Source organism: Alligator mississippiensis, chromosome 2 (genome assembly GCF_030867095.1).
Source record: "Alligator mississippiensis isolate rAllMis1 chromosome 2, rAllMis1, whole genome shotgun sequence".
Classification (NCBI taxonomy): domain Eukaryota; kingdom Metazoa; phylum Chordata; order Crocodylia; family Alligatoridae; genus Alligator; species Alligator mississippiensis.
In genome coordinates, this window is record NC_081825.1 from 168,565,807 (window position 1) to 168,587,590 (window position 21,784).

Here is a 21,784-nt window from a genome sequence, read left to right on the forward strand (position 1 = left end):
CAGGGCCATGCACTGCATCCAGCCCTGCGCATCAGCCCAATCCAGCACATTGGGCCATACCATCCAGCTCATAGGACTCCCTGCAGAGGTCCAAAAATGTAGTGGAGGAGGAGCTGGTGGCAGTGTTAATTGCCATAGGGCTTCCACAGTTGTAGCAATTAACACTGCCACTGCTCCCCCACTGCCACAAATGGGGAGTCCTACAGGCTGAATGACTTAACTCCATGGGCAGTACTTTGAGCACTGCTTATCTAGATTGACCTAATGAGTGTGTAGGACCCTGTATCATTCAATCTGTGCCTAGCATTCAAAATAAATAACACAATGGTTCCTTCATCTGTATTGGTAAAGTTCATTGCTGAATTGAATTCTCTTCTGTTAACTCTGGGAAATCATCTAGTAAGTGCTTTGTTACTTGGATAGGCAACTACATTCCTGAATCCATCTGGATTAATATGATTTCAGTGCTATAGGCACAAATCCATCAGCTACAATAGTGTATTTTCTGTGATAGAAGCAGCAGCAAAGATCCAGCCCTGTGCTGGGTTGAAAGGCTGATTTAAACATTGGACTCATCTACTTCTTGCCTCTTAAGCATCATTTGCCCAGAAGTTGGGGTTCCAGCTTTAAGGCTCTGCTCCTCTTCGGTACTGAAGTTGGTAGTGAAGCCCTTGTATACATATGACTCAACAAAATTCAGCATCAAGTTTCAAAAAGCTGATTCTCCAACAAAGACTACTTGGAGGAATGTGGAAGTCTCTCTATTGCTCTCAACTTCTTTGAAACTGGGTGCAACTTAACTCACAAAAATTATGGAGGGGTGCCTCAAGTCCAGAAAGGATGAGAACCACTGATCTAGGCAATTAATTAGTTCTCAGTTAAGACACTCAACAAGGAGATGGGAAAATTACTTTTCCAATCTTCATATAAAAATGATGTGTGAAGATAAGATCTACTAGCTCTAAAACCTTGTTTCCGTTTAGCTTGGATTTCAACAAGTTCAGTTCATTACTACAGGTGCATCTTTTGTTCTTAAGCAAGTTTAAAAACAAACATAAAAAATCAAACCAAACCAAACCCCCTTGAATATTTGCACATTTATACCAGGCCTATTAAAGGCAGTTTTAACTAAAAATAAAAATGCTATTATATATTTAATTGAATTCCACTTTTCATTTAAATAGAGCTCGACATATTTCACAAGTAAAAATAAGCGTAGTAAAAAAGATGCATCTATCTTTTACTCCCTTTCTAACATAAAATTAAAAAATAAGAATCTGTATAAGTGTGTTGCATGTTAAGCTGGATAACAGCTTAAATAAATATATATCTAGTGTATCCTTTCAAAAATGAAATGCCAAATTTAATATAAAAACATGCTTTAATAGTTACTTTCCTAAATAGATGTTGATTCTTACTGATAAGCAGAAATGTATCACAAGAGTAAAAATTATTTGAGTCAATACATCCTGGTTTGGATAGCTAAACAGCTATTAATACTGGATAACTATCACATTCTAAAACAACAATAATCATTCCATGAACACACAGACTAACCTTTTAGAATATCAATTTGTTTTGGTTTACAATTGCAAGTTTATTTGTTGAAATACACCAAATAAGATGCAAGCACTTTCATGACAAATATACAGAAAAAGTAGGATCAACACAGAACAGTAATTCTTAGCTAAAAACAAGGGAAAGCTCTTTAAATGTTATGACAACATACTCCCAATAAGACCTGCTTCCTTTCTCCAGTTAAGTTAATCATATTGTTCAATAAAATAAAGGGTGGTAGATTAAGAAAAGTTAGCTGTGCATTTTCCTTAAAAATGAACTCCAAACTAATTCATGCCAGTTAAACACTAGAACTAAAAATTTACAAATAAGCATAAAAGGAGCTGAAGGTGTTAGAATGACTTTTTTCTTTCTGAGCAGTCCAGGAAAAAAAAAGTTACTACAAATACAGCAGGCAAACTGACTGTTGGACTGATTGATATAGGATATATAGTGTTGTACTGAACTCAGTCTCAAATTGTGCTAAATGCTCATCGTCCTCAGTATGGCACATTTTGGTCCATGATGGGGATTTTATGTTGAAACAGATCCCAACTTGTTACAGAAATGTGTAAATATTGTTGCTTTTAAAATTCCAGGTGTACTTCCTTCTACGATGGCAGAAGTTAGAAGATATTTATAGGAAGTAGTCTGGGGTACGACGAGTGACATGAGGCTCTCCACGACGAGGTGCTGGGTCAAATTGAAGGCTATAGAAAAAGGAAAACAGAAAACAAAAAACCCCAATGGTTATTTTTTGGCACCAGAAGGAATGTTTATTACATTTTTTAATACAAGGCTGCTGTACTTTCACTTAACCCACCCTCACCACACATTGTATCTTATATCCCAATTCAAACTTAAAAGAAAAATAATTACCAAATGATGTAGTGTTTTACAAGAGGTAAATTGTTATCAACTGGCATAAAAGGTTGCACGAAAAGGTCAAAACAGTAGCCACTTCAAAAGTGAATTTATTGTCTCAATAAAGGTTAGAAGTGCCTTTCACCAATTCCATCTGGTGAGAAGGCTAGACCCCTTCCTTTCAGGCTCTGATCTGGCTGCCACCATCAATAACACTGAGCAGGGGTCTGGACTAGATGACCTTCTGAGGTTCCTTCCAGCCCTACTTTCCTGATTCCTTTGCTTTTGTAACATTAAGCTAGAATACTTTACCTGCGGCTGCCCACAGTGACAGTCCAGAAGATGCAACTGGTGTGGAATGCAGCAGCCTGCTTTCTAACTGGGGTGAGTTAAGGAGCACACAACTCCAATGCTCCAAGGCCTGCACTGGCTCCCAGTAACTTTCTGAGCATAATTCAAGGTGCTGGTTTGGACCTAAAAGGCACTAAACAGTCTGTGCCCTACTTACATAAGAGACGGCCCCTTCTCTCTTATGCCACATCATAATTCCTAAGACCAGTTGGAAGCAACCTCCTACTAGTACTATCAGTTTGCTTGGCAAAAAGATATGGGAGGCCATTGGTAACAGCTGCTCCCCAGCTCTGAAAATCTTTCTCCCTTGAAGCCTTCCAGAGCCTAAGCCTGGGCATCTTTTGGATACACTGTAAGAACTTCCTACTTGGGTAGGTGTTTAGCTAGCCAGGCTAAACCGGTATACTATTTAAGGAGCTTTTGTTTTCATGTTCTATTCTACTTGCTTTTATATGCCCACCACTCACCCTTCAGGGCCAGCCATGTAAACACTCCTTTGAAATCTGTCATTCTTGACGAGCAATTGGCTAGTCTATGTAATAAATAATACTGTTACAAACATGGGTGTAAGTCTTGTAAATAATACCATAAACTCTTTGCTCACTTCTTAGCCCATAACTACTGCTTGTCAATAACAACCTGCTGCACTTTGACACTTTTATATCATGCCTGGCTATTTTTCAATGTGTTCACAATGTTTCAGCACTTTCTTCCAGAAATACTTGTTTACATTATAAAAAAACTCTGGCGTTTTCCTTCCTAAACATGAAAGGGATAGAGAATGGACACAAATAGAAAAAGTACCAGGGAAAAAAGAGAGAGGAGGGCTAACAAATGAGAAATTGTGCTTATTAGGAAGTAGTAATACAAAACTAGATTTGCATAAATGTAAAAAAAAGCTTTTGCCTCCTTACAGTCAGAAACCAATACTTCAAAAAATATGGATTTCTCCCTATTTAAAAGTAAAAGGGGGACACAAATAAAAAAAAAGAGTTACTCACAAGGAATATTTTAAAGTATCATCTAGTTCCATAATAGCAGCCTGATTCCCACAACGATAACAATAATTGGGCGCACTGAAAATGGTAACCACATTTCGATCATGACACCAGTTGTAACCCTGCAATGCAAAAACAAAAAAAAGGAAAACAAAACATCCTTAGTTAGGGCTTAGTGTTGGTCAAATCTGAAAGCTCTTCTTAAAAGGTTTATATGGATTATAAACAGATTACTAACTATTTGCAAATTCTGAAGTACAGGCAGTCCTCGGACTTTTGACACAATTGGTTCCTGAAAACTGCCTCTTAAGTCGAAACACTGTAACTCAGAACCAATTTTCTCATAAGAAACAATGTTATAAATGGGGGACTGGTTCCTGAACCAAGGCCCAATACCCTATTTTCGCCAAAAATAGCCCAGAATTTTGTACTTGATCAATTATACATGAGTAATATAGCTACATTAATGTATTTATATTGTAAATAGCAATCATTTGATTTGGAAGGACTTCTTTGAGGTGACTTTGCTGGACTATGAATCTATGCTATGCTATGAACTTTGCTATGAATCTGTGACTTTTTGAAAGGCTCTTGGTTGGACTTTTTGAAGGGTTGTTGGCTGGAGTTTTCTCAGGAGTCTCGGCTGCAGGTTTTTCTGGAGTCTTGTCTGCTTTCTTAAAGAGACTGTCCAAAGAAGTTTGGACAGTTGTTTCCAGGGAGATGAGCGACACAGCCAACTTGTTCGCTGGTGCGGTGTTGCATCAGATCAAGTGTTGTAAAGTCGAAACTGATGTCATAAAGTTGAAACAGGGTGTCAATTTATAAATGTTGTTAGTGAGAAAAGTTGTAACTCGAAACGTTGTAAGTCAAGGACTGCCTGTATAGTATTCTAGAAGTACCTAAAAACTTTTAACTAGATATATTTAGCTTTTTAAATGTGATACAGTTCACACTTGACCAGTTTTCATATGCTGATGCTTGCATGTACAGACACTAAATATAAAGTTCTATCTATAACAGTGGTCACCAGCTTGGGGATCCCGATCTACAGGCAGATGCCAGAGCCTTTTTTGGGCTGGGGGGACAGTTGGGTGTGCACCATACACACACCTGCCACCCCCAGTACCAGCAGGTCAATCTGTGGCGGAGGGAAGGGGCGGGGACCAGACTGAGACCCCCGCAGTGAGCAGATGATCATGCAGCCCAGCCAGGAGCAGGGGAAGGTAAGTGGGGCTCCAGCCCGGCCGGGTGGTAGGAGGTTTGGAGCCTGGGGGCCTCCCCCCAATCTCTGCGGGAGTGGAGGCAGCAGAGGCTGCTGCTGCACTTCAAGCCCTGCTGCAAGCTGGCCACGTGTGGGCACAGCTCAGCTCAGTTCAGCAGTGGGAACTCACGTGGGGGCAGCCCCAGCCCAGCTGGGCCTGGGAATTTCTGATCACCCAGGGGCGCGTGGGGGCTCCCACTGCTGGGCTGAGGCCCGCAGCACCAGCTGCCTTGACCCGAGCACAGGTGGGGGGGGGGGCGCGGGCATGGGCCCCCGGGGCCTCCACTACTCTTGCATGTGCCCCTGGACCACAAACACTTCCAGACAGAGCCAGGCCGAGGCTCTGTCAGCCACATTTCTCTGGCTGCCAGGAGGGCATAGCTCAGTGCAGCTGCAGCACAGAAGAGGGAATGAGCTCCAGCCTGGCCAGGACTGAGACACTCCGTGGTCCAGGGGTGCGTGGGGAAGGAGGCGGGGGACGAAGACCCTGGGGTGCTCTTTAATTCCAAAAAGTGATCTTCACCATAAAAAGGTTGGGGACCACTGATCTATAACAACCGGATGGTTTAATCTCCATTACTGATGACTGCTATATATTACAGGATATCCTAACATATTAGTAGCATAAAACACTCTCAGAGTGCAAACAGACTTAACATATTTACTCAAATCTAACATGAAGCATCTGTCCATCCCCCATCAGCATTGGGGAAAAAAGCCCCTTGTCTTAGATTTGAGTACAAAGGGTGGAGGAGGGAGAGGAGGGGAAGATGGCTGCTGAAGCTCAACTCTGGTCCTGAACACAGGTTGGGGCCAGAGTCAGACCCACAGCAGCCTCTGTGTCTGACTCTGCTGCTCCTGGTAGAGGCCATGCTTCCACATGAGGAAGGAACAGAGCCTGAGCTGCATCTCACAGTAAGGGGAGTGAGGGAAAGAGGCACAGACTGTGGACAGCAGGGGAGAAAGCTTAGAGATTGTTGGAAGTGAGCAGGGTAAGGTGCAGAGGCTGTGGGGAGCTGGGGATGAGGAGATGCAGGTGGTGGGGGGAGTTGGAAGCAGGAAGGCTGCAGGGGGAAGAAATGGAGGGAGGACAGAGTGAGGGGGCTACCTAACCACCTCAGCCAGCCACCTGATCCCCCACTGGCCACTGCTTTTCCTGCTGTAGCAGTGAGGAGGAGATAAATTTAAAACAACCCTCCAGTAATTAGATTTTATACCTGGAAAATGATAACAAATGTATATATTTTCCATATACAGAATCTAATTATTGGGGGGTCATCTTAAATTCAGGGTGGTCTTAGATTTGAATAAAGTAAATGCATAACTAGTGATAGAAAAGGAAATGGAGATGAAACATACTTTGAATAACTCGATAAAGATAACAACTGAATATCCTTTTAATAATTTAGCTAAAATGACAAAGATTTAGAGCATTACATTTCTGGCCTATTGCAAGAAAGGCTTTTAAATGCCACTATATGCAATTGAATACACACCAAACTTGCATTGAGAAATTAGTTTCTGTATGACCTCATCTTTGGTAGTTTACATGTAGAACAGAAAATACTCATCATACCTCCATAACAAGTTGGTGAGCACGGGAGACCAGCGTAAGACCATTGGCATGGTTAAATGTTTCAGAAATGTCTTGTCCAAATGTGTAGCCAGCACCACGCGGAGAGATACCCCAGCCACCACGATCATCTGGATCTGACCATAAAAGATCACACATTGGGCCCTGGCAAGGAAAAGAGTGTTTAGCTCATCATATTTCCTTACTGAGGCAAAACATTCATGAAAATTAAATAATGCTGCTTTGTAACTAAAATGCATTTCAAACAGGTTGATAGCCCTTTCTTTTCTACACATGCACTGTATATTTAGGTACTTCCCAAACACATTTTTCAGGCACAGTGTTCTATAATACTAAGAGAAGCAAGGGGTTTTCCTGGACCATATGTATAGTTGAGAGATGTGAGACAAGCTTTCAGGCACAAAGTGGCTGTCTTCAGGTATCAAGTGACTGACATTGTGGGCCTGTTCATGAATACAGCGAAGGGTGGTGGTAGCTGGTGACATGCTGGTGACTGCAAGGGATACAGCCATTCATCTGCCAGTCTGACTCATTGTCTCAGGTCTGCTCCTACCAGAAATATGTATTTGAGAGGTTACGGAGGGGTTGCTCGGGCTCATGCTACCCCATGCTGCTCAGCCATATGGACACTAATTGTACTGCCAGGGGTGACCCTAAACAGATCAAAAGTAACAACATGGCTCTCCATGCAAAAGTGCAGGTGACAGGGGCCCATGTTGTCTCTCCATTGATCCTTCAAGTCAAGGTTAAGGGCCCAGGGAGGACCACATACACCCCAGAGATCAACATATGGCTGCATATGGTACATACCATACCTGTGTTACCAGCAGGACTTTGGCTTTTTTGGCCATGGGCTGGTGTTCCAAGGACTGCTAGGAAAAGATGGGATTCACCTGATGACAGCAGAAAGGCCATCTTTGTTAACCTAGTGAGGAGTGTTTTAAACTAGGGTCAATGGAGGACAAAGAGAAAAGCTAAGAAGTAGAGAGTCAGGTGACCTGGATAAAAACCAAAAAAAAAGAGACTATGGGAAACCTTAATATTTCTCAGTGTCAAGTTAGAGCAAGCTGCTAGTTATCAAAGATGTTTGTAAGAAGAACTGGAAGCCCTACACAATCATGTAAGTATGTTGTAATTTGTTTAACTGAAACTTGGTGGCATAATTCATATTACTGGAATATTTTCCAGGATGGGTGTAACTTATTCAGGAAGGATGGGCAGAGGAAACAGGTGGCAGTGCTGCTCTCAGTATAACACACACACACACACACACACACACACACACACACACACACACACACACACACACACACACTTGTTCTGAGGTGCAGCACAAAGTATAGTAGCTCTGATGTTCTGGTGCGTGTTTGTTATTGCTCACCTAAGTAGGGGAAGAAAGTGGATGAAGTTTTAAAAACAACAACATCAAAAACCAGCCCAACATTTCATGGAAATATCCTGATAAGCAGGGATCCTGATTTTCTCTGATTAAAAAGAAATCCTCACGTTTCAGATTTAAAAAAGTAACCCAAAATCCACATTTTTCTCTGATTAAAATGAAACACCACTAATATCTGTCTCTCTCTAGTAGGGCTGCGCAAAGCTTCAGTTGCTGATTCAATTCAGAGGAGATTTGGCCTGATTTGGCGGCCGAATCTCTGAATCTGAACTGAATCGGGAGACCCACTAAAAGATATGAATTGAAACTGAAGCCTCTGAATCAATTCAGAAAAGATTCGGAGAGATTCAGATCAGCTGGGGAAGAGGCAGGAACAGCCGGGCAACTGCAGGTTCTCCCGCAGCTCCTCCGGCTATGCCTACCTCTCTCCGGGCTGGCGCAGCCGTGAGAGAAGCCCCCATGGCTGCCCTGCCTGGCCCCATCCCAATCCTGGCCCATCCTATCAGCACTTGAAAAGAAAAATAAGAAAGAAGCCCCGTACTCACTGGCTGCAGCAGCGGCAATCGGGGTCTCTGAGGGCTTATGGCAGAGCATTCCCCATGCAGCGCAGGGCACGGCAGTGGGGGGTAGTGGGGATCGCACCCCTCCAGCCTGGCACCCTTGCAGCAGCTGCCCCATGGCATGGGTGCTACGTGGCTCGGGGAGAGGCAGGCACAGCCAGTAGAGCTGCAGGAGAACCTGCAACTGCCCGGTTGTGCCTGCCTCTCCCCGGCCAATCTGAATCTCCGAATCAGTGCCGAATCTCTGATTCTGATTTGGCCAAATTGAAACACTGTCCTCCAAATCGGCTGAATCCAAATCCGAATTGAATACTTCTCTATTCGTACAGGCCTAATATCTCTCTCTCTCTCTCTCTCTATATATATATCGTGGAGTTTCATTTTAATCACAGAAAAATGTGGATTTTGGGTTACTTATTTAAAACTAAAAATCAGGGGTGTTTTTTTTTAATCAGAGAAAACCAGGATCCCTGCTGATCAGATGCCCTGCTGCACGTACTATGAAATTTGCTGGGAAGGTAACACAGCAGTGCACAGACAGGTCACCACGTACTTGGAGTGTTCTGAGGATAACTTTTTAGTACAGATGGTAGAGAAGCCAACTAAGGCAGAAGTTTGCTTCCAGAAACGGAGCATTACCTGAGGCTATAAAGGTGGATGGCAACTTGGGTGAGTGATCATGAAATGGTAGAATTCAGGGTCCTGAAGGACCGATGGACTGAGAATAAAGATACAGGATTACAGAAAAGCTGACTTTAACATGCTCAGAGAATGATTGGCATGATCTTCTGGGAGACAAGTCTGAGAGGAAAAGGAATCAAGGACTGGTGGCTGTATCTTAAGGAGACCATATTAAGGGAGCAAGCATAGGCTCTGCTGATGAGAAGAAAGGATAAGTGCAGCAAGATATCACCCCTCCCTGGGGTGTGGGCCCTTGGATCTGCGCCAGATGACAGGAGGCTGCCGCTGCCAGCAAGTGTCACAAGTTTTGCTTTTTGAAGTTTGAGGTGCAGTTTCTGAGAATCCTCTGCACCTATCTCCTTGAAACTTGGCAGGCTTCATGCCCTCTGAAGAGGCTGCCATCCCTGCAATATTCATCCAAATCAGGCACGAAATGACAAAGTTTTAGGCATTTTCATGATTCCCCATATAGCCTATGGGCGAAATGACGAAATGCGTCGAAACAGCGAAATAGTTTTGACGAAACGAAATGTAACAGTGCTTCAAAACTAAACAAAATGAAACACTGTCCCTTCGAAATGGCGAAATGAAACAATGGTGTTTTGCACAGCCCTAGTATTTAGGATTAAATCTAGAAGTGCTTCTATTCTTGTGGGTTCCAAGAGGAGTTGTTCTAGAAAGCAAACATTTATTGCATTCAGAAAATGTCTCTCTGCCTCTATAACCCCAATGAGGTATTCAACAACAATTGTAGAAGCTAAGAACAATACAAAGGTAGCAACACTGCTTTAACTTTAATCCTGATTCAAGCAGAGTTAAAGCTGGAACTGTTTTGGTACATTTGTATCATTCCCAGCTTATCTGTATGTATCTGTCAACATGCAGAAGCTGCTGTGCAGTTCAAAGCCAGTCCCCACTCCACTTTTTGAAAAAAAACCTAAACAAACTTCAAATGTACATTAACTATTCTACAGGAATAGTTAAAGACTCCTATTATTATTGCATGTCCTGCTGATGCAGCTTCTGTGAATCCCCCTTGGCATTTTGTAATCACCTTCACTACCGTGAGCAGGTGGTCAGTGGCTGAAGGGCCTGAGTGGTGAGCGGGGAACCAAAAGGCTGGCAATTCAGGTCTGGACACTGGGACATGATCTTAAGCCACAATATTGAGGAGGGCTTTAAACTAGGTTCACAGGGTGATGGAGACCAAAGCCCCGAGGTACATACAGGAGTGGGAGACTTGGAGGAAGCAGAAGCAGGATGGGACAACAGGGGTACTCTCATACTTCCTGAGAAATCAGGGCAATCAAAAAGTTACCTAAGGTAGCTGTATACAAATGCATGGAGCCTGGGATACCAGAAGGAAGAACTGGAAATCCTTGCACAGTCACGGCAGGCACTATGACATGACTGGAATAACAGCAACTTGGTGGGATAGCTCGCATGACTGAAGCACTGTCATGGATGAGTACAAACTGTTCAGGAAGGACAGGCAGGGAGAAGAGGAGGAGGAGGAGTTGTAGTTTATGTAAAAGAGCCATATGATTTCCTAGGGCTCCAGTATGAAGCTGGAGATTGGCCTGTTGAGAGTTGCTGGGTTAGGGTCAAAGGGGAAAGCAACAAGGGTGACATCATGGTGCGTGTCTGGTGTAGACCATACCAGACAAGGAGGATGTGGTAGATGAGGCTTTCTTCAAAAAGATAGCAGAAGTTTCCCAGTCACAAGCCCTGGTTCTCATGGAGGACTTCAATCACCCTGACATCCGCTGGGAGGGCAATACAGCAGTTCACAGGCAATCCAGGAAGTTTTCGAAGAGTACTGGATACATCTTCCTGCTGCAAGTGCTGGAGCGGCTAACTAGGGACCATGCTCTTCTTGACCTGCTGCTCACAAACAGGGAAGAATTGGTGGGGGATGTAGTGGTGGATGACAACTTGGGCAGCAGTAACCATGAGATGACTGAGTTCAGGATCCTGAGGAAAGGAAGGATGGAGAGCAGCAGTAAGGACCCTGGACTTCAGAAAAGCAGACTCATTATGGCCTTATGGGCAAGATCTCCTGGGCAGCCAGTCAGAAGGGGAGGGTAGTCCAGGAGAGCTGGCTGTACTTTAAAGAAGCCTTACTGAGAGTGGAGGGACAGGTAGGGGAGAAGAGGAGAAGTTGAACTTTATGTAAAAGAGCCATATGATTGCTCAGAGCTCCAGTATAAAGCTAAAAATTGGCCTGTTGAGAGTCTCTGGGTTAGGGTCAGAGGGGACAGCAACAAGGGGGATGTCATGGTAAGTGTCTGCTATAGACCACCAGACCAGGAGAATGAGGTGGATGAGGCTTTCTTTAAACAGCTGGCGGAAGTTTCCCAATCACAAGCCCTGGTTCTCATGGGGGACTTCAATCAGTCTGACATCTGCTGAAATGACAATATAGCAGTTCATAGGCACTCCAGGAAGTTTTTGGAGAGTAGTGGGGACAACTTCCTGGTGCAACTGCTGGAGCGGCCAACTACAGGCCATGCTCTTCTTGACCTGCTGCTCACAAACAGGGAAGAATTGGTGGGGGATGTAGTAGCAGATGGCAACTTGAGCAGCAGTGACCACGAGATGATTTGAGTTCAGGATCCTGAGGAAAAGAAGGAAGGAGATCAGCAGAGTAAGGACCATGTACTTCAGAAAAGCAGACTTCAACTCACTCAGGGTACTCCTGGGCAGGATGCCCTGGGAAGCCAGTCTGAGAGGGAGAGGACTCCAGGAGAGCTGGCTGTACTTTAAAGAAACCTTACTGAGAGTGCAGGAACAAACCATCCTGATGTGCAGGAAAATTAGCAAGTATGGCAGAAGACCAACTTGGCTTAGCAGGGAACTCTTCAGTAAACTAAAATCACAAAAAGAAAGCTTATAAGAGGTGGAAACTTAGACAAATAGCTAAGGAAGAATATAACAGCACTGCTCACGCATGCAGGGATGAAATCAGGAAGGCCATATTGGAGTTGCAGTTAGCAAGGAATGTGAAGGGTAACAAGGTTTTCTCCAAGTACGCTGGAAGCAAGAGGAGGATCAGGGAAAGTGTGGGTTCCTTACTGAATGGGGGAAGCAACTTCATTCTCTTCTGCATCCTCTGTAATAAAGTGCTCAATGCCTTTTTTCCCCTCAGTCTGCTCAGTCAGCTCCCTGACTACTGCACCTGGCACCACAGTTTGGGAAGGAGGTGAGCAGCCGTCAGTGGTGAAAGAACAGGTTAGGGACTACTTAGAAAAGCTGGATGCGTACAAGTCCACGGGGCCGGATGGGATGCACCCAAGGGTGCTGAGGGAGTTGACTGATGTGACTGCAGTGCCACTGGCCAGCATCCTTGAAATCTCATGGTGATCAGGAGAGGTCCAGTATGATAGAAAAGGGCAAACATAGTGCCCATATTTAAGAAAGGGAAAAAGGAGGATTCAGGGAACTACAGACAAGTCAGCCTCACCTAATCTCTCTGTATAAGTTGTCAGGAAATAAAGGTCTCTGTGCTAGCCAAGCAGTCTGGGACTGCCATTAGCTAGATCAGGAGTGGGCAAAATATGGTCTACGGGCCCAAAGGACTCCTAAAAAATTTAGAAAATATTCATCTGCTCCTGGCTGCCTGTCAAAGAGGACAGGAGACAGCGGCAGTAGGACCCAGGGGGAGCTGGCGACAGGAACCCAGCCGTGCCCACTCACAGCTATTTCCCTGCTTCCTGCACCCGCCCTACTCCAGCACCATGTGGTTCCCAGCTGCATGTCTGGACTGGGGAGCATGGGGCCCCACTGATTGGGGAGGGGGGGGGGGGGAGCGCTGTAGGCAGGGGCAGTGTGTGTGTATGTGTGTGTGTGTTTGTAGGCGGGGGTAGAATGTATGTTTTAGATATTCACTTTTTAAAATATAAATTGGTATTTTTCTGGTTCCAAGATGGCAAAACCCCTTGCTGAAAGAAGTACTTCCGAGGGCAAGGGGAGGGACTTCTGGTGGCAACAGTCAGGGGGCAGGACTTCTGGTCACAAGATGGTGACCAGGGGGCGGGGCACCTGTCAAGGGGTGGGGCTACCCATGCAGCTCTTGATAGTTTGCCAAAACTTAAGTCCCCCCCCCCCCCGAAATAACTGCCCACCCTTGAGCTAGACAGAGAGATCAGTGAGGCAGTTACCTCTAGCATTTAAAACATCCGAGTGATCTCAAAGAAAGTATGGGGCAGTTCACACCTTAAGTTGCAGGCAGTCTGCATGATTTTGCAAATACCACTGTATACTGGCTTAGGTTACTAACATTTTTAACATTACCTTTGAAACAAGGGCCTGATGTTTTATTCATTTAAACATTCATTTAAAGTGTTTCAAACAGAAAAAATTCTATATAGATGAAATCTCAGAATATGTCGGCCCTTTGATTAGCTAGTGGGTGTTTTGTGTCAGTTGGACCATTCCACTTTTTAGCACAAAACACAATTTTTTCTTTCACCTTCTTTCACATGGGTATTTGAATGAAGTGGGGGAGAATATTACTATTTGTTCAGGTTTTAGTTTCTTTCACTTCACTTTTACAAGCACTCACTCCTCCTGTTGGTTGGTTTTATCCTCCCTCCATAAAATTATACCTTTGTACTTGCCAAAGTTATTAATATAAGAGAAGCATTTATTCAAGCCATGAAAATGAATTTAAAAAAAATCAGTAAGAGGACTGGTGCATACAGGAATCAGCTCCTGGCAAATATTAGGAAATATTACCATCTCCTCTTGCAGATTTTCTTATCCAAATACACTGGTTTGACTTGCTTGTTTAAAACCATATCACTCTAACTTAATAGAAGTACAATTTGTTACAGGGTTCTCTCATTGTAGTAAAGTGGATTTTAGAATAGAGTAAATTTGCATTAAAAAACTAAAAATTTGTAAATTATAAACCATATATTTTTATGTTACCTCATGTGGAACTTCCTGTAGGCGATCCAGAGCTCTGATGTGATCCAATGTATCTATAGATGGAGAGAGACCACCATGGAGACAGAATATCTGTCCAGGAATAAAGTGATAAAAATATTAATCATATCATCAAAATAACAGCTTAAAAGGTAAGAATTAGCTGACTTTAGAGTTGTTTAGTTTTATACAGTTCTAACTCTCATGGCAAAACGTCACAGCTCATTTAAAATGAAAACGAAGCCTCTGAATGCCATATGCAAAGTTTTAAAGTAAAACTAAAACAGCGAAAAGGGTCCTATGAAGATGTCAGGTCATATTTCTTCAATTACTATTTCAGAAGTGTTTTGCCTCACAACAGAACTTTAAATTATGAAACAGTCATTGTGTATCATGTTGGGTTCCTAAAGAGTGAAGTGGTGAACCAGAAGAAACTTAAAATCCTATAATAGCTTGAAGGATTAAGTAGGCAAGTGCTGAAAAGACCAACACCCTCTTCCTCATCTCACATCTTAAACCAACCTGGTCACATCTCCTTAACCTTACTCACATGTCACTTCACTCTAGGACAGTGCCTGTGGAAGTTCCACCAGCTGCACAGGCAGTTTCTACATCTTAAAAATTACTTTACAGGAGCTGAATACTGCACATATGCCAGCAAAATGCCTCTACAATGCCTACAAGGAGTACTCTAGTGAGATTATTAAAAACAATTATATTCCAACAATTTTTTAGAGATTATAGTATTGATATCCGATGTACTTGTTAATAGCCACTTTTTATGTGGGGGAGGAGAAGAGAAAGGAAGAAACAACCTTTAGCTGATGGGCCCAAGTCAGCCAGTAAAAATATTAAGGGAAAAAAATGAAGATTTAGATCAGAGCAATGACCGAATACTTCCATATGAAAGTATCCTGACCCTACAGGTGATCCGTAAGAATACAACAAAGGATGATGTCCCTCCATATGCCATAACATATACATAAATACGTAAGTAAAAGCACAGAGCTGGATTTAAGGCAAGGAGGATGAGCGAAAGGAAGAGGTTCCCAAGAAAGGCCTATACAAAACCACAAGTCAATGCAGTCCCCACAAGATGGCGATTAATCTCCAGGGAACCAGAGATTCTCTGATTAAAAAAAAATAAAAATCTCTGATTAAAATGCCCCAAATCCGCATTTTTTTCTGTGATTAAAATGAAACCACTATATAGACAGGTATCAACTGAACACAATGTTTTATTGATATATTTATAATTTTAAAGCAATTTGGAAGCCTCCCAGTGCCTCAATCATTAAAATAAAATAAATTCTAAATACCTATATATTTTGGCATTTGATTTTATTTATTTTTTAATCACAAAAAATCAGAGTTCCCCCTGCCCCTTCACTCACCAGAAAGGGTCCACCTGCAGCTGTCCCCCTGCTGCTTCGTGGTGCTGAGCAGCTCTGATATGCTGGTACCCTGCCCCTGCACATGCTCTTGCCTCTCACTCCCAACCCACAGCTCCCTGCACCCCCCCCCCCCCCCCGCTGGAAGGGGCCCCCAGCTGCCAGGACTATGGGTCCAGGGCCTGCAGCCCCCTGCCCCTCCTCAGCAGCACCTAAGCCCCAGCTGCCATGACCAAAGCATGCATATAGCACCCCCTGCATCAAGCTTCCCTAGCCCCAAGCAGCCCCTTGCAGGCTGGAATTCTGCCAGCCTGCAAGGGAAAACTGTTGTTGCCTGTGTTTTTCTCCTTTAAAGGAGAAAATCTGCATTTTTCCCTTTTAAAGGAGAAAATACAAGTTTTTCTGCAGTGAATGCAAAATCTGGATCCCTGTTAATGACATAAGATAGTCAAGGACATCACTGGCAGCAGACATGAAATGGATCAGTGCATGCCAGCCAGCCTAAGCTAAGACTATGACAAAGGAGTCGAGAAGAGTGCTCAGAATGTTGAAGGCTGATCAGAAGAGAACTAGCTTGACACTTCCAGGCAACTTTGGGGCAGTTTCAAGCAAACACAGGGAGGAAAAGAAAAAAAAAAAAAAAAAAAAAGGTCATAATCAGGACTGTGATTCAGGATGAGACAAGGTTCACCACTGATTTGGAAGCTGAACAGGAAAGCATTCAATGGACAGTCTCCATCTCCGACGAAATTTCAGACTATGGTATCAGTTGGAAAGGTCTCTCAAGGAACACAATCATCAATAGGGAACACTATGCAAACAAACCACTGCCATCAAGAACAAGTGCCATACAAAGCACTGCTTCTCTGAGAACTTACTGTATTTACTGGCATACCACATCACATACTGCCTATTCCCCCCCAAAATTAGAGCTTCAAAACCAGGATGCATGTTTTAAAGAAGTTGATTTCTGTGCTGGAATGGAGGTATGGGAATGCCAGAATGGATGCCTTAGGGCTTGTGCTCTTTTGGCAGTACAGAGGAGGAACAGCCAAAAGCTGCTACCAATTTGGTAGCTACTGTGACAGGGTCTAGCTGAGGAGCCAGAAGGTGGGTGATGCTGATAAGTGGACTCTGCTCCTTCTCTACACAGCTGTGAGCTTTCAGCCATGGTGAATCCATTCTGTGGTAGGAAGATTATGGAAAAAATATCCCTTCCCCCTGCATTCTGCCTCCTCAAAACAAGTTGTGGGTGGTATAAGGGTAAATACTGCTTCACTTCACACATCCCAGGTTGCAGTAATCACAACAACCAAACACGGCTCTAAACCGCTTCCCATCCAGTTTATTTACTGAACTTGCTCTCCCAAGTTGAAGGAAAACCTTTAGGAAAAGGATGTCCATGGTAATGTAGCAACTTGCAGCAGTTTCTTGACACACAGAGCTCGAACTGCTGTAAGCTGCAGCTGCACCAAACAAAGTGCACTGATGTCAAAAGGAAATTATATGGGAAAGGAAAAACCCATTTTAATGTAAATCAAACAAAACAAAAGCTTTTTTTTTTCTCGCCTGACAAGAAAAAAAACCCCTTTGTATTATGTGCTATACTCAGAGTATGACAAAAACTCTTCAAAGGACCATTTTCTCCAAGTTCTTTTAGAAGTCAAACTAGATCAATGGTTCTCAACCTTTTGAGACTCAAGGTTCAAGGCACCTTGACAAACTTGAGGCACCCCTCATTAAACTAAAGACAACCTCTGAATAAAATGCCAGCTCTTCATTTGTTTTCTGACTACAGAAAAACAGCAATTCTACTCTTGCAAACAACTCAGAAAGACCATAACAGGTCAAAATGTTTTTTGAGTTTATGGAGTCCCTTTTAAAATCTCTGGGTTTATATTGTGAATCATATTTGTATACCTAACAGTGCTAACATTGCATGGCACCCCAGGGCATCCTTGAAATGATCTCATTTGGTTGAGAATCACTGGACTAGATTAGACAGTGCCAAACAACTGTTGCTTTCAAGAAAGATGAATTAATCCCTCTATAATGCATAAGAGCTTACCTGGCCATCTACTAGAGCTGTTAGCGGAAGATAATCAAATAGGTCTGTGAAATACTTCCAAACATTAGCATTTCCATACTTTCGTAGACATTCATCATAAAATCCATATACTTGTGTAATTTGTCTGCTCTCATGATTTCCTCTCAGTATTGTAATGCGTTCTGGATAACGCACCTTTTGGCAGAAAGAGAACAGATTTTTATAATTTTATTATTTACATGCTATTATGAACCAATGAGAAATTAAGCGTCTTTCCAATAAGAGTCTTCTGCCCTAAAAATACATTCCAAATAATCTTTCTCCTTAGCCCTCCCACAATTTACTCCAGAAATCCCCAAATAAGAGATTTTAAAATAAAGATGTCACACTGTACCTTTAATGCTACAAGAAGGGTCACGGTTTCCACGGAGTAATAACCTCTGTCCACATAGTCACCCATAAATAAGTAGTTCGTATCTGGTGATTTTCCCCCAATCCTGAAGAGTTCCATAAGATCATGAAATTGACCATGGACATCCCCACAGACTGTAACAGGACAACGTACCTCCTGTACATTGGATTCTTTTGTAAGTATTTCTTTAGCCTGGGGAGGAGAGGAGAAAAAAATATATGGATGAAATTAGGAAACTTTTCTGCAAGCAGATTTAGCAGCTACTTCAGTGCCTACTAAATACAACGCCAATTTCCTGAGAGGTTAACAAGTACCAAGCCACTAGAAAACCCAATTTTGGAGATGAACAGACAGTGCATATTAAAAATTACTTTGAGGAGAGATGACCAACCTTGTGTTAGCTAGAGATCAGATAATTGAAATTTTTGCTAAACTCCCTATTTTAAAGCATATTAAGTTTGAGATTTCTGTAAAAGTACAAACAATCCAAAAATGTTGATAAAACAAGGCTTATAAATTCACATATTATGGGTCACAAGGTATCACATCATAACTTCCCAACTGGATTGCCTGTGCAACACAGGCCGGAAAGACATCCCAGTGACAATGTAAATATTTAAAAGTAATTATAAATCCATTAAGAAAAAAAAGTAATGATAAATCCCCAAGAAGCTTGTTTTCCAAAGGACAGTTCCTTACTGTTAAATGATTTCCTCACTGCTCATTTGAATGTGTCAAGCCACATTAAAACTATTGGATTCTGTCAAACCTTTGTCAGATTAAATGCCCCCTTACATAATACATTTTCCCACATACAGGTACTTATAAGCAGGGATCCTGGTTTTCCATTCACCATGGAAAAATGAGGTAAAACTCAGATTTTCTCATTTTAAGGAGAAAAACATGAGAAATGATGGGTTTCCCCTTGCAGGCTGGCAGAGTTTCAGCTTGCAAGCTGCTGGGGGGAGGGGGAGGAGAGCGGTTAGGCAAGGGACGCCATATGCATGTGAACATGCACATGGCCACCAGGCTAGAGAGCAGCTCTGGCAGGTAAGTCTGGTATAGGGGGGATGGAGGCCCCTATAGGGAGGGAGGGAGGGAGGGAGGGAGGGGGTTGGGCAAGGCTGGGGCTGGAGCTGCTGCCCAGCCTGGACGATGTGTAGAGCTTGGGGCCCAGGGCTTGAATGCATGGCCATAGGGGCCAGATAGGGGGGACAGAGGCATCCACTGGTCCACAGAGGGCAGTAGGGCAAGATCACCTGGATATTACGTGAAGATTTGCTGCAGTACAAAAAGAAAACACCCACGAATTGCACACCATTAGTTATGACAAACCATCCTTCCCTGGAACCTATACAGAAAATCTTCAAACAATTGCAACCCATACTAGAGGAAGACCCCATTCTTAAAGAGATTTTTCCAGAACCACCCATCCTAGCCATTAAACAAGCACTGAACCTCACTAACCTCATCACCAGAAGCAAACTCCCTATGACCCAAGTCACACCCAGTGGATCCAGACCGTGCCAGGACAAGAAATACAAAACCTGCCAACACATCTCCATCACCCCCACAATAACTATACCCCAGAACAGAACGATCACCATCCCTGGATCTTACACCTGCACCTCCAAGAATGTCATGCATCTCATCCAGTGCACCAAATGCCCTGATGGAAAGTATGTAGGAGAAACCAAACAACAACTACACACCCAAATGAACATACACTGAAAACCTATCCAAGAAAGAATACCCAACTACCTGTGGGGGCACATTTCTCACAAGATAATCACTCCCTCTCTGATCTCTCAGTTCTAATCCTCAAAGGGAACTTACAACACACTTTTCATAGACGAGCCTACGAACTTCACTTCATAAATATACTGGATACAAAAAATCATGGACTCAATATAGACATTGGATTTATGATACATTACATCCTGCCTGACATCTGATCTATCAGGTACCTGCCTGACCTGACCTCTTTTCTCCCCACCTTTTCTGCCTTTTGTCTTCCTGATTTCCAACCATTTCCTTTTTCTTTGAGAGCCTCTTTTTTTAACCGTGTACTATTATTACTGTAGTGTCTTCCTCTGGCTTTTTTCCCCCTGCTTTTTTCCCCCTGCTTTCTTCCCCCTCTCTTCCCTGTTTTACCTTTTGGTTTTTCTAATTTCTACCTATTTATATTTTCACTGACATCCTGTCACACTTTCTGTATCCCTCATTCCTGTTTTCCTGATCTCCTACTATGGTAATAGCAAGACTTTAGATCTTTATATAAGGTCCTGTAAATAAAGTATTGTTGCCACAGAGCAAACCTCATCGATATAATACCAGCAGCTCAGTTAATTCTTCAGGCACAAGCTACAGAGCTCAGCCAAAACTATGGCTTTGAGAGGGTTAACACAGGACTGCCATCTGGGGGGCCATCTTGGCAGCTGCATAGCATGTACAGTGTCTCCAGGCTGGCTTCTTTTCCAGCTTCCCCACTTAAAACAACCCTCCCAATGCTGGGGGGAAGGGTCCTGATTTTGGGGGAACAGATGTGTACTGTATGTGAGAAAATACAGGCTATTCCCAGTCATTCATTGTCATAGTACAGGGGTGGAATCTTCAAATAAATGTGTTATTTTCTGTTTTGTGTTGGCAAAACAAAACCAGGCAGAGGCTAAGACTTTTCTCAATCATGTGATGCCAGGGCCAAGAGTGAAGGAGTAACAGCAGTGGGTAGCTGTATTATATACAACAGTACCTTCTCATACTATACTTGGTTCTACACAGCACTATCCCCTTATTTCATAAGCTGCAAGTTTGCCCACAATCTTACGCTGAGCCTTCATTTATACTTACAATAATAAGCCTTAGTTTATACCCTCCAGGTTCATCCGCAAGACATTTTTGAGAATCATGTCAATTACTTAAAGTAAATGGGAATATGAAGTCCTACACACCTGTTGGCCACAGGTCAATAAGATACCATTTCCCAGAAAGAGTATAATCACTTCCACAAGTAACATATTAGTCTATTATTTGTAATCAATTTACAGGCAGGACTAAGCACGTGCTGCACTGTCTTGCCCTGCCCTGCCCAGCCCCACTCCTGGGAGGCATGCAGGGAGGGGCATGGGGAGGTACATGTGCTGGTGCCCCCAATTCCTGTCAAATGATTATAGTCACCTTATATAATAGTCAGCCTATACTTACATAAGCTTTAAATCTGGGATATGCATAAGCAGGAAGTGAAACCAGAACTGAACCAGAACAAAAGAACCAGTATGAATCAGTATGTTGTTTTGAACCTGAACCGGAACTTTAACAGCAGTTTCAAACCCCCCACCCCTGCTCCCCCAGCTGGAGGTGTGCGCGGTGGTGGGGAGCTGCCCTACCCTTAACAGCTCAGAGAAATTCATTAAACGGCCCTCCAGCCCAAATAATTGCCTACTCGTTTCAGAAGGTATTCATGTGACCCCCACACTGTTCCTGCCCAGGACTGCTCTGTACCTTCCCTTCTCTTGCACAGACAACTATTTAACTGCTCAATGAGTGAATATTAAAATAATAGGCATATTTGCTTCTTCTGTTGTCACCTCCATAGGGAAGAGAGACTTCTGATTTGGACTTGCATGAGTCCAAACCAGAAAAGGCTAGAGGTCCCACTCTCCTTGTGTGCACAAAGCAAGGATTTTATTTTAATTTTGAAACTGACAGACTCTAAGACCTCTAAACCTGGGTTGTCATCC

General features: G+C 43.1%; 1 protein-coding gene across 1 annotated transcript in view; it reads right to left on the reverse strand.

Moving 5' to 3' along the window:
* Positions 1–1,362: 1,362 nt before the first annotated feature.
* Positions 1,363–21,784, reverse strand: part of PPP2CB (protein phosphatase 2 catalytic subunit beta) — a 50,294-nt gene continuing 29,872 nt past the window's right edge. The window contains exons 2-7 of the mRNA XM_006270034.4: positions 18,027–18,236; positions 17,654–17,827; positions 14,198–14,287; positions 6,608–6,769; positions 3,774–3,892; positions 1,363–2,267 (exon numbers count right to left, since the gene is read on the reverse strand). Of these exons, the coding sequence (XP_006270096.1) occupies positions 2,195–2,267; positions 3,774–3,892; positions 6,608–6,769; positions 14,198–14,287; positions 17,654–17,827; positions 18,027–18,236 (828 nt within the window). The 3' untranslated portion in view covers positions 1,363–2,194. The remainder of the gene's footprint in view (positions 2,268–3,773; positions 3,893–6,607; positions 6,770–14,197; positions 14,288–17,653; positions 17,828–18,026; positions 18,237–21,784) is intronic.